The 12,112-nt window shown below is 64.4% G+C and overlaps 1 protein-coding gene across 3 annotated transcripts in view; it reads left to right on the top strand.

Annotated features, from left to right (window-relative positions):
- TTYH3 (tweety family member 3) overlaps positions 1-12,112 on the top strand; it is a 29,268-nt gene continuing 17,156 nt past the window's right edge. For 2 of the 3 annotated variants that reach the window (XR_004312624.1, XM_032459916.1), the window contains exon 1: positions 1-363. Coding sequence is in view for 2 of the 3 variants with exons in the window: in XM_032459916.1 (XP_032315807.1) it covers positions 241-363 (123 nt within the window). In the remaining variant the exon portion in view is untranslated. The remainder of the gene's footprint in view (positions 364-12,112) is intronic. The other variant, XM_032459915.1, reaches the window with a different exon arrangement.

The following is a 12,112-nucleotide window of genomic DNA, read 5'->3' as shown; positions in this document are numbered from 1 at the left end:
CGGCGGCGGCGGCGGCAGCGGCGGCGAACAAAGAGGCGGCGGGTGCGGGCGGCCGAGCGGAGCCGAGCGCCGCCGAGCCGGGCCGAGCCGGGCCGAGCCGGGCCGAGCCGGGCCGGGCAGGGCCCAGGAGCGCGCGGGCTATGCGGGCGGCAAGGCCGGGGTCGGCGGGCCCCTGAACCCCGCGCCCCAGACCAGCCAGGGAGCCCCGCGGCGGCCGCGCGCCCCAGCGGCCGGCCCGCCATGGCCGGGGTCAGCTACGCGGCGCCCTGGTGGGTGAGCCTCCTGCACCGGCTGCCCCATTTCAACCTGCGCTGGGAGACCACCAGCAGCCAGTTCCGGCCCGAGGACACCGACTACCAGCAGGTGACGCGGGTCCCCTGGGTCGGGGTCAGATTCCGGGTCACGGCCCCTCCATTCCGAGGGTCATGGCCCCCTTCCTGCGAGTCACGATCCCCCTTCCCAGGGTGCTTCCCCCTCTTTCTTGAAGGTCTAAAGACTCCCCATCCCCCACCGAGGGTCGCGGCCCCCTCCTCTTCCGTGGGTCCTGCGCCCCCTCCCCGAGGGTCGTGGCCCTCTCTTCCTGGAGGGGCCAAAGACTCCCCACCCTCCATCGAGGATTATGTCCCACTCCTCCTCGTGGGTCACAGCCCCTGTGATTCTGGAGGGTCTCCCCCTCAATCACGGATCTCCCCTGCTGGAGAGTCTGAGGGCTCCTCATCCCCCGTGGAGGGTCCACAGCTTCTGCAAATTCTAGCCTTCCCCTCTGGAGTCACTGAGACCCTCCTTTCTGGGGTTGCATGGAGCCAACTCCTTCCCTTCCATGGAGTCCTCTTTGCCAGCTGTCAGTGCCTGCCCGGGCACCTGACCAGGGGCACCCTGGGGGTGTTGCCAGGCAGAGCCCCTTACCCAGAGGACCCCAGGGCTCTGAGACCACAGCTGTTGCCTGAGAGCATTGGGTGCAGCCCCCTCACCCCCAGCCCGGGAATCCCACTCACTCACTGCCAGATTCTTGGTGGGTGAGTGGTCTGTGTAGTTGCCAACCCTCCCTGGCTGGTAATGACCCCCTGCTGGACAGCCAGGTTGTGGGATGGACACACAGTGCCTGCCCAGAGACCCGGCTGCCTATAGCACCTGAGGGAGGGAGGGAGGGCTGGCCACAGGGATGCAGATGGGCCTCCGTCTGGAAGGCTGGAAAGGAACTAAGCCTGGGCAGAGCTCGGGGACAGCATGGACCCTTTGCAGCCCTCTCCCCATGTGACCAGACTCTCCCCTTGGAGCCCCAGGTCCGGGGTCCTGCCAAGCCCCAGTGCCACCCCCATCACTGAGCCACTGCCGTTTGGGCGCAGGGCAGGAGACCAGGCTGTGGCATTTCCTTCCTGTCTGGGGATCCAGCTTCCAGAACCCCCATGACTGGGATTCCTAGTCACCTGGCACATCTCTAGGTTTCTCTTCAGGGATGAATGCAGAGCCCCAGGGTGAGGTGGAAATGGCTTTGCTCGTCCAGATGGCCTGGAGGTCCAGTATTCCGTGGACCGTGTCACACCTGGACAATTCAGAACTCTGTCCTTTGCTGTGGCCTCCCTTATCCAGAGGAGGAGAACCAGAACCCCAGCTCTGCAGGGGAGCCCGCCGCCCAGCCCTCACCTGGCGGCCGGTCCCCTAGTCCTGCTGATCTGTTTCTAAGCGGATTAGAAAGGGGGCAAGGGATTGGCCCAAGCACATGCGGGGACAGCAGGGTTCTTATAAAGCCATGTGCCCGGGTTCTGGAAGCCTGGGCTGGAGGCCACCCTGTTCCTCTGTTTGTCCCAGGAGCTTCACCTGTGATGGCTCTGTCACATCTGTCCCCAGGGCTCTGCTTCCACAGAACAGGACAATGTCTCTTACTTAAGGAAGTTTTCTGCTACTTGCCAGTTCTAAAGCTCCAGGGGTACCGGGGGTGCCCACACAGCTTTCCTGCTGGCCCGTGGGCTGCCACCTGCACATGCTGCCAACCACGACTGATCTGGCTGCCATCCCTCCTGACCTCCTGGGCACCCTGGCATGTGGTGGGTAGTGAGTGAGGGGCTGAGGCCTGCGGCCAGTGGAGGCATCAAGCATGGTGGCCAAGCCCCCCACCGCCGCTCAGCCTGGCCTCCTGCAGGGCCCTTTGCCCCCGAGAGGACCCTGGCTTCTGCCCCCGGCCTCCTCCGAGAGCACCGTTCGCCTCCACTGTGGAGGGGCTCTGACTCACTCTCTCTCCTGCCTCCTCTCCGAGGAGCAGAATTAGCCACTGAATAATTCACAGTGTGGAAACCAGCCTGTCTCCATCCCCCGCCACCTCCACTGCTGGCACAGAGCTGTGGAGCGAGCCAGACCTAGGCGTGCGTCCTGCCCCTGCCCTCCTGTGCTGGTGCTTTGGGCAAGCACTTGACCTCTCTGAGCCTTCGTTGACTCATCCTGAAGTTCAGGCTGGTGCGCCTTCTTTGCAGGGTCGGTGGGGAAGTGGGAGCCCTGTGCGCCTGCTCTGTGCTGGGCGTGCAGCCCACGGGCTCCCTTTCTGAGTGAGTGGGCGGCGGGTCAGCCTGGCCGTCATCTGGGGCCGCTTCCTGCCTCCCCTGGTGGAGCATTCATAGCTGTTGGGGGACAACTACCGTCGTCCCACTGGTGGATGGTAGACCCCTTATCCTCCTGGCCTGGGGGCCTATCTGTGGCCGGCACCCACCTGGGCTGCTGGGGCCTGGCAGTCCTCTTCTGCCACGTGGGCTGTGCCCGGCTAGGGAGGAGGCTTCTGCTTCCTAGGCCATCCAGGAGAAAGGCGGGGCCTGGTGCAGGAGTGGGGGGTGGTGTGGCTTGGGAAGTCCAGTGTTTGTCCTTCTTTGCTGTTTACTGCCCCCACCATCCACTGCTGGGAAGCCAATAAAACCCACTGGAAACGCCATGGGCCAGGCCCTGTTTGAAGGCACTGTTTGGGGCTGTCGGTAGCCTTTTCTCACACAAGGAGCCAGCATCAGCCTTGGGAGGCAGGGGTTTCTTGGGTCCCCCACGGCTGGCCCCCTGTGGGGGATGTGACTGCAGGGATCAGGAGCTGATGGGGGCTGTTCTGAGAGCTCTCAGAGGCCTGGCTGGCCCTGCACGGGGGGCTTGGGGCCTCCGCAAGGCGAGGCTGGGATTTTGTATCCCGAGGCTGGTGGTTTCTTGTGGGACCGAGCGTCTCAGGCTCCCACATTCTCATGGCCTCCGTCCTGGAGCAGAGGGGCCCCTGGCCATTACAGCTGTCTCCCAGGGGCTCATGGTGTTTGCTGGAAGGACAGCGTGCAGCGGGGAGCTGCCGTGGGCAAGGGGCTGGTGGGATTTGTGAGCTGGCAGGTGCTGGAAGACAGAGGGGCTTCTGGGGTCTGCTCTGTGCCACTCCATCCCCCACCTGCCCTCCTGGCTGCTGGCCTGGCTCCCCTGGGGCTGGGCCATTTCCAGGAGCTCCCCAAACCTGGGCAGCTGATGGGTGGAGCACTCCTTTTACAGGGGAGGGGCTCAGGCCCAGAGGAGGGAGGAGACTCCCTGGTGGTGGCATAGCCGGTGACCTGATGCAGCCTGAGATGAACCTCTGCTCCATGGCGATGGTCAAGGCTGTCCTGGCTGCAGGCAGGAATCTCAGAGTGTTCTCTGCAAGCTGGAGTGTGGATGCCTGGCTGGCGGGGTGCCAGGTCTGGGCCCCAGCTTTGTAGCTTCCCATCTGTGTGACCTTGGGTGGGTCCATCCACCTCTTTGGGCTTCACTTAGTTAGGGGGTTCTGCCCCTTAACTCCTACGACTCTTCCCGACTCCCCCCCCCCCCCATAACCCTGTCCCAAGCCTCCCACCGCCCTGGTGTCCTGAGGCAGAGGTCAAACTCGCTGTCTCTGCCCTCAGTCTCTCATTCTTGCTCACTATCTCCGCCAGTTCAGGGGAGGCTGGAAGAGGCAGAGGAGAACTTGGTGTGGTTGTAGCCTGGTGTGGTAGTGCTGTGCTCAGGTCAGGACAAGGCCTACAGGAGCCCAACAGTCAGTCAAGGAAGGCTTCTTGTAGGAGGTGCTACCTCGGCTGCTGTGGAGGCTGTGAGCCAGGCTGTGAACACCCAGAGGGTGAGGACTCACCTGGAGCTTGGCGGGTGGTGAACCCATTTCCCGTTAGAGCCCTGAATGCTCAGGTGTTTCCTTTGAGACTCTAAAGATGTGAGGTAGCTGTGCGGAGACCTTGGGAAAGAGGGTTCTAGGCAGTGGCAACTGCACATGCAAAGGCCCTGAGGCAGAGAGAAGCCTGGGCCTCAGCCCTCAATAAGGGAGTCCCTCTGGTCTGAACGTGCTGCCTTGGAGGTGGTGCGTGCTCTGTGCTGGAGGTGCGTGAGTGCAGCCTGGAGGGCCACTTACAGGGGATTGGAACTCTGGGTCTCAGGGGCCAGGAGTCTCCCAGCAGGGACCACAGCACGTTGGTTTGACGCTGTGACTCAAGCACGGTCGGCATGTGCCTGTGGGTGAGGCTGGCCCTGTTGTCATCTTCCCCACAATCAGAAGGAAATTCGCTCTGGTTAAAAACAGCATTTATTGCCTCTCTGCTAGTTACGAATGTGATACACATTCATGGAACATTTGGAAAATAGGAAAAAGGAACATTTGGAAAATGGAGACAAGAAAGCAGCCCCTCCAGCTGGAGTCGGCCTTTGTGCTTGTACCTGGGGGGTGGGGGGGCGGGGGCTGCCACCTAAGACTAGAACTTTTCACCTACTTTTAAACATCAGGTCTTTGGACCATGTCCTTGGTCCTTAGCTCTCAATGCTTACCCAGCATCCTACGGCACCAGGATTAGGATCCTGAGGCTGCAAGTGACAGACATGTGCCAAATGGGACAGAGCGCGTTGAGGGGCAGCGTGGCAGCTCCTAGCGCAGCCCTGCGTGGACAGCAGCTGTGAGCTGGACAGCAGGGGTGCAGGGCCCATGCACTGGAGGGAGGCAGGGGAGCCCCTGTCTTGGCTCTGGCCCGGGGTGCTCTGTGGCTTCTGTCCCTGAGCTACAGCTGTTCTGCCGAAGAGACGCGTGCTGTTTGTTTTAGAAGCGTTTCTCTGGGAAGCCACACGGTGACCCTGGGAGGTGGGCGCTGTTGCCTCTACAGAAGTGAACCGGAGGCCACTGGCCAGCTAGCGTCGGTGGGCCAGGAGACACGGGAGGCCCGGCTCCAGTCAGCACGCCCAGCCCGTGAACACAGCCCCTGTGGTTTCCAGGTCTGGTCAGGAGGCTCCCTGAGCCCTGCCAGCAGGTGCAGTTCAGGAAGGCTCAGGGGGGGTCAGGACCAGACCCCCTACCCGCCAAGGCGGCTCTGCTGAGTCTTTGGCTGGAGAAGAGGAAGCGAATCTGCAGCCCAGGGACGGGATCACGAATCCGGAAGGGGCCTCACGTGGCCCCCCAAGGGACTGGGGCACGAGACAGGGCGGTGTGGGTGCAGCAGGGCCCGAGGAGTGCTTGGCTGTGCCTGTGCGGCCTGCTGGGGTCTGCAGGGAGCCTGCCTGAGCCCTGTGCTGGCCAGGACACACACTTGGCCCCCAGGTGGCTCTCCGGGGCTTCCCGTGGCCTTGGGGAGGACTCAGACCCACAGTCAGGCTTTTGCAGCTCAGTGTGACGAGGCCCTGGCGGGCACACACTAGGCACGTTGCCCGGAGTAGGCGGCCTCACGCTGCCGTAGGTGGGGGCCACTTTCCAGAGGACCCCCCTGAGCTAAGGTCTTAGAGATGGGATGGCAGATGCCCCCAGAATTGGGCCTGTGCCTTCCCAGGACTCCCTGGGGGTCCATGCACAGAGGACATCTGAGGCAGCGGGTGTCCTCTGTGCCACGGACAGGGCTGTGAAGGTGGCAGTGGGCCTTGGTCAAGGCCAGGCCTCCAGCGCGATGCCAGGGGCAGGATAGGGGCTGCATTTGGCGCCAGCTGGCCCTGAGGCCACTTTCCTTGCCCAGAGCCAGGGGAGGGCGCCCGGTGTGAGGCGTGCCCTCGGTGGGCAGGGCCAGGTGAGGGTTGGGCTCCTTCCTGGGCCAGGCCCAGTGGGGCCGAGACATGCTGGGGGCGGCAGGTGGGCCAGGTGGGGTGTGGGAGAAGGGCCGCGGGGGGCCCCTCGGGAGCCTCCCTCCCCACTGCCCCTGCCCACGGCCTGGGCTTGTTACGTGCCAGATGGGCTCACGCACAGACACAGGCCTGCACGCGTGTGTCATCCACAGCCCCCACTGGTGTGTCCCTCCGCCTCCCCCTTCCCAGAGGAGGCTGGCTGAGGCCTGGTCCCCACAGGAGGCAGGTGGGCTCTGAGGGACAGGTGTGCCAAAGCGAGGCTTGGTTTCGTCCACAGGCACCCTCTATGGCTGGACTGTCCTGTGTTGGCCGAGGGCACGGGGTGAGGCCTGCCTGCCCAAAACCTGAGTGACCACTTCCTTCTGCCTCTGAGAAGAGTGGCAGGCCCAGTGTCCCCCTACCTGGCGCTCCTGCTCTGGCCCCGTGCGCTCTGGGCAGGGTTCCTGGCCACTGGGAGGGGCACTCCAGAAGTTTGAGTCTGGAGTCGGGGGTTGGGCTGAGTTCCCGGGGCGCATCTGCCTGGTGGAGGCGAGCCCTGGTGCTGGGCTCTGGTCTAGCCTGATGATATGACTAGGCCCGTCTGGTGGCTCCTGCCTGCATCTGAGGCCTGTCACCTGGGCTCCCAGTGGTGGCCGGTGGAGAAGCTCTTGCAGACAGGCTTTCCGAGTGTCGTGCTGGGAGATGAGTTAGGGCACTGGGACCAAAATAGACATGCTCTTTGCTTCGAGGGCAGCTCCGGTGCTGGGCTCTTTGGTGTCTGCTCCCTCTGCGAGCCGGTGTGGGCAGCAGCGCGGGGCCTTAGCCTTCCTCCACCCGGCCCATGGTCCGGGAGGGCAGCAGAGGGGGTGCTGGGCCTGGGGGGTGACCGACCAGAGCTGCTCTCTGAGGCTTCAGCCCGATCCTGCCTCACTGGGCGTCTGTCCTGTTGGTTCCTGGGGGGCAGCGTGGCATGTGCCCCTGAGGAGGTGGCCTGGAGCTGGTGCGTGTCTGTGTGCAGCCTGGTGCCTGGACCTAGGTCTCAGCGTGGGGGGCTTGGACAGAAGGCTGGGCCCCTCCTGGGCCCCGGCATGCTGGCCGCTGGCTGCGCTTTCTCCAGGCATGGCCACGAGCTCACCAGCATGGAATTTGTGAAACCTAAGCCCAGCTTGGTGGAAAAGCTGTTTTTAATTTCTGGCCGACATCTGGGAGCCACGGCCAAGTGTGCTGGGGGTGGGGGTGGGGGTGGCTGCGGGCCGTACAGCCAGCTCAGCACCGCGGCCCCAGCCCAGCCCAGGAGGTGAGGGGAGCCTTTACCAGAACTTCCCTCAGGAGGCCCGTGCTGGCTCAGACCCTGCCTCCATGTTTCAATGTGGGGGCCCCAGACCCCTCCTCTGGATGGTGGACGCCCCCCCTGCCCCAGGGGGTCTGGGGACCAACAAGGCTGTGTGTGGAGCTGGGCCGCAGAGGGTGCTGGAGCAGACGGCCAGCCTGAGGGGAGTGGGCAGCGCCTGTGGTGCGTGTCCCCCAGACACAGGAGCTGCGGCAGCCTCTCCCCTTCCTCTCTCAGGCCCAGGGCTCCAGCCAGGACGTGTGTGGGTTCCTAGATGGTGCCTTGGGATGTGGGAGCCCGCCAGCCTCCTGGACGCCCCTCCCTGGCTTCCTCCTCTGGAGAAGGGCCCGTGGCAGTCCCAGGGCTGGGGTGGGTGTCCCCTGGAGGCACTGAGGGGCCCCTGGCTCCCCTCTCCCACCTCGCTGCGTGCCCCAGCCCTATCCCCCAGGGCCCTGCCCTGCTGTCAGCAGCTGCGGGCTCAGGCCCGACCCTCGCCGGGCCACAGCTGCCAGGGCCCCTCAGGACGCAGGCTGCAGCCTGTGCCTTGTGCCGGGCCCTTGCTCTCGCCGTCCCTCTCTGGGAGCCCCCCCCATACCTCACAGTGCCCTGCCGACCCCGTGATGGCAGTTAGGGCACACCTCTGAAGTCTCTGCGCCCCTCCCCCCGCCTGCCTGGCCCCCACAGCCGCTGAGCTTCCAGGCCCACACGCTGGGGTCTTGAGAGTTGCCAGCCCGGCCCTGCAGGGGCTGAGCCGGTTGGGTCCCATGTCCTCGGGGCCCAGTGCCAGGCCTGGTGTGAGTACAGGCACATGCTTGCTGAAGTTCCACAGCCTAGAGGCCAGCTCTGGGCCGAGGGCCCTGTGTGTGGTGAGTCAGGCCCCCCTACTCCAGGGAGGCAGGTGTGACCCACACATGGGCACGTGAGTGCGGGATGGTGAGGTCCCGGATCCCTGATGGAATTTGGACTTGTCTCCTCTTTGGAGCCTTGCCCTTTACCACTTGGCCAGGCTGCCTCCCAGGGAGGGTTGGCACAGGGAGGGGCAGAGGCCGCTCTGTAGCAGGGCAGGCTTGCAGGCCTCGCTAGTTCCTCATGCCACGGGCAGCGGTGGGACCTCAGGCTGTGGTCACATCCCTGGATCCTGGCTCCAGCACGCTAGCCATGTGATCTTGAGGGAGTCCCCAACTCCCTGGAGCCTTCCCGAGTCACCCCTGGGCTGCTAGTCCCTGGTCTCCCTTGCCTGTGGCACCGGTGCCGGGTGCACGTGATCTCCCACAAGCAGGCTGGCCAGGGACACACGCCACTGAGGCTGGGGCAGCAGGGTGGCTGGGATGTGGCCTTGGGTTGTGGCTGGGGACAGCCGTAGCCCCACACTCCCCATCAGAAGTTCTGTGAGGGTCTCCCAGAGGGGCAAGGGCTCTCCAGCCTGGCTGTGGGCTGTGGTGTCCTGCAGAGGGGCTGAGTGGACAGGCCAGCCCCTAGGTCGGTTGCTGCTGGCATGGCAGTTGCTCTCCCAGGAGGGGTGTGAGGGGTGGGGTGCACGTCCGTGGTTCTGGTGTGCTCACCGTGTGTGGCACACTCCCCTGTGGGCTTCCATGCCAGGTACTGCCAGGACACCTAGCTGGAGCTGCCTGTGCAGGTGGCACACGGCTGTGCTGCCCAGGGTCACGCAGGGCCCTCCCCGCCTGGTGGCCTGGAGCATCGCAGGGCAGCCTGAGCCGGCACTGTGTGCGGTGCGCAGTCCCGTGGAAGGGAGCCGGTGGGAACAAGCCGTGAGTGGGTCCGAGAAGGGGCGGACTCGCAGCCCCACACCGCCTCCTGCCGTGCCCTCTCGTCTGCAGTGGAGCCAAGCCTCCCCTGCGCGGCTTTGTTAGTGAGATTTAACGGCGCGCTGTGGCCCTCTCCAGTCTGACCTGGGTCCCTCTTTGCACCCAGACTGCCAGCAAGTCTGAGGTGTGCTGGGGCTCCCTCTGCTCTCACAGGGACCCAGCCGAGGCTCACACGGGGACACACACTGCTGCCCCGACCTCCTGCGCCCCTTGTGCCCTTGCCGGGCTTGGAGGACCTGCTTGGGGCGGGGGCTTGTCAGGCCCCCCGAAGGGCCTCAGATGTGGGCCTGGGCCTGACCTAGGATGCAGTGAGGCTTCAGACCCTGAGCTCTGGCCCGGTGGGTGCTTCCAGAGCAGGTGGGGGCTTCAGGGGAGTGTGTGGACCCAGGGCTGGACGGTGGCCTCCTCGGTGGATACACCTTGTGGCAGAGGCTGCAGGGCCTTGGAGAGGATAGGGTGGTCCAGGCTGAGAAGCGGCAGGAGGGGTGGGTGGACCGAGCGTCCCCGGCCTCCTCCCCGGGCACGTGTGTCGGTGCCGAGTCCTCACAGCACGGGCGCTTCAGGAGCGCCTTAGGTGGCTGGCGGCCAGCGCCGTGGCCAGCGGTCAGGATGTGGGCCCCAGTGTCTCGCCTCGCCTGACCGATCGCTGACATCACTTCCATCGCAGACGGAAAGTTCCATTTGGTCAGAGCCCAGATGCTGATCAGACATTTCCCATTCAGAGGGGAAGCCAGGCCGTGGAAAGAGGAGGTGGGGCCACCACGGGAGTGCCAGCAGAAGGCTGCTCTCTGGGAATCTGGCCGCGGGGACAAGGGCAGAGGTCAGGGCAGGCACCCGGGCCCCTGGGCAGGAGGATACAGTTGCCCAGTGCCGGGCACCCCATGGGCACAGGCTCTGCTCGCTGGCAGCAGTGGGCGGGGCCCCGTGCTCCCAGTGCCAGCCTCCCCTGTGTAAACTAGGAGGGTGCTGTCACCTCTCAGTCGGGGCTGTGTGTGGCTGTCCTGGTTTAGGTCCCGCAGCCACCCGCTGGGGTCACTGTTTAAGGCTAAGCCTGTCCAGGAGGAAAGCATCCTGCCAGAGAGAAAGCTGCCCCAGCCTGTCAGCTGGGGGTGGGGAGCAGGGGCCTGTGTCTCTGAGCGCCCACTGTGGGCCAGGCCTCAGGGGCCACCACCCTTGGTAAGTTGATGAGCTTAGCAAGGCCTTTCCAGGACCCATTGGCGGAGGTGTGGGCAGACAGACCCAGCACGTAGACGGTGGACATTGGTCCCTGTCCTCACTGTCAGGAAGGGCTCTCTGGAGCTGTGTAGACAGAACTGCAGCTGCCCAGATCCCTGGCTTTTCATGCAGCACCCAGGCCTGTGCCTGTCACTGCCCCCAGGAGAGCCTCTGGGAGCAACCCCTCTGCCCTCGGTGCCTGTCTGAGCCCCTGGCCATGCTTGCACCAGTGACTCGGCTCAGCTCTGTGAGGCTGGAGTGGGGCGGGGTGGGATGGGAGACTTCTCCCCCAGGGCTGTGACTTCCGGGCCCCCAGGCAGGTGCCTGTGAGTGAGGCTGCGCCTGGCTGGCCGAAGCCTTTCCCCCTCCCCGTCGCTGGCAGGTGTCCGCTGCCCAGGTGCGTGGGACCCCCTCCCCACCTGCCCGCCCACAGCCACAGAGCTTCCAGCCACAGGCTGCTGCTACCACACTGCTGGGAGCTCAGCGGTGACACGTGCACATGGACGGGTGTGGGTGCACATGTGAGTGTACGGGTGTAGAGATGCGTGTGTGGGTGTGGACACTCTCACCTCGTCTGTGAGCAGCCAGGACACTGACTCCCTGTCCCCAGCCCACCAGGCTGCGGGGGGCAGAGCTGGTCTGGGAGCAGCACCCCCTCCCTGCTCCCCACGGAGGTGCTGTTTGAAGTCTTTACAGGTATTAGCTCGTTCCATCCTCACAGTAACACTTCTAGGTAGGACAGTGATATTACTGTCTCTGTTTTATATGTGGGGAAACTGAGGCACAGAGGCTAAAGTCACTGACTCGTGGTCACATTCTAAACCAGGCCGAGCAGCACTGACCTGCAGTACTTTGGTTCCCCCATGAGCCGGGCCGCCCTCCCCCACACCGCTGGCCAGCAGCAGGCAGCTCGCAGCAGCCTCCGGTGGCAAGACCCAGGGTGTCCGTCCCCTCGGTCTCTGCTCCTGGGGGACTGGCACCAGCAGGGACGGTACAGCATCCCCACAGACAAGAGGGGCTCAACTTTTCACCTTCGTGGCTGCCAGGGCCCTTCTCCCATGTGACACTGGGAGGGGCCGTGGAATGTCACGTCCCACGGCGGAGGAGCTGGGGCTGCCGGGCCGCACGGGCTCCCACGTGGCAGAGCTGGGTGCAGGCCAGGGGCCTCCCACACATGACTGAAAAGAGCTACTACCAGGTTTCTGGTTTTGTTTTAATTATAAAGGTAGTATGGTTTGTGGTTTGAAAAAAAAAGAAAACCAAAAAAAGATTTAAAGAAAACCCCAACAACAAAAAACAAATCAAAGCTGCAGGAGACCCAGGCGTGCCTCCCGCCTGCCCGCCCCGCAGGTGCCCAGGCCCGGCGCCTTCCAGGCGCTGTCGGCCGCGGTGACTCTGACCCCTGGACCAGCCCGTGCCCTCCCTGACTTGCTCGGGTCGCTGCCTGTTCCGCTTTTTCTGTTCTTCATGGCCTGGCTCCCGTCTAGCAGGCCTCACCCCTCACTTCCTCCACCGGCCCAGCAGCCCCAAGGACGGGAGCCGCCTCTGCTGGGCGCCTGCCGGGCCGGGTGCTAGCATGTCCCCCCGCTGGGCGGTGAGCCCCGCCCAGCGGCACCCCAGGTGCTGGGGTCTTGCTTGGCCAGTGATGCTTATCTTACCTCACTTTTCTTACCTGGGAAACAGGAGTGGATGGTCCTGG

The sequence above is a fragment of the Camelus ferus genome, chromosome 18 (genome assembly GCF_009834535.1).
Source record: "Camelus ferus isolate YT-003-E chromosome 18, BCGSAC_Cfer_1.0, whole genome shotgun sequence".
Taxonomy (NCBI): Eukaryota; Metazoa; Chordata; class Mammalia; order Artiodactyla; family Camelidae; genus Camelus; species Camelus ferus.
This window is presented reverse-complemented; position numbering and strand designations above follow the sequence as displayed.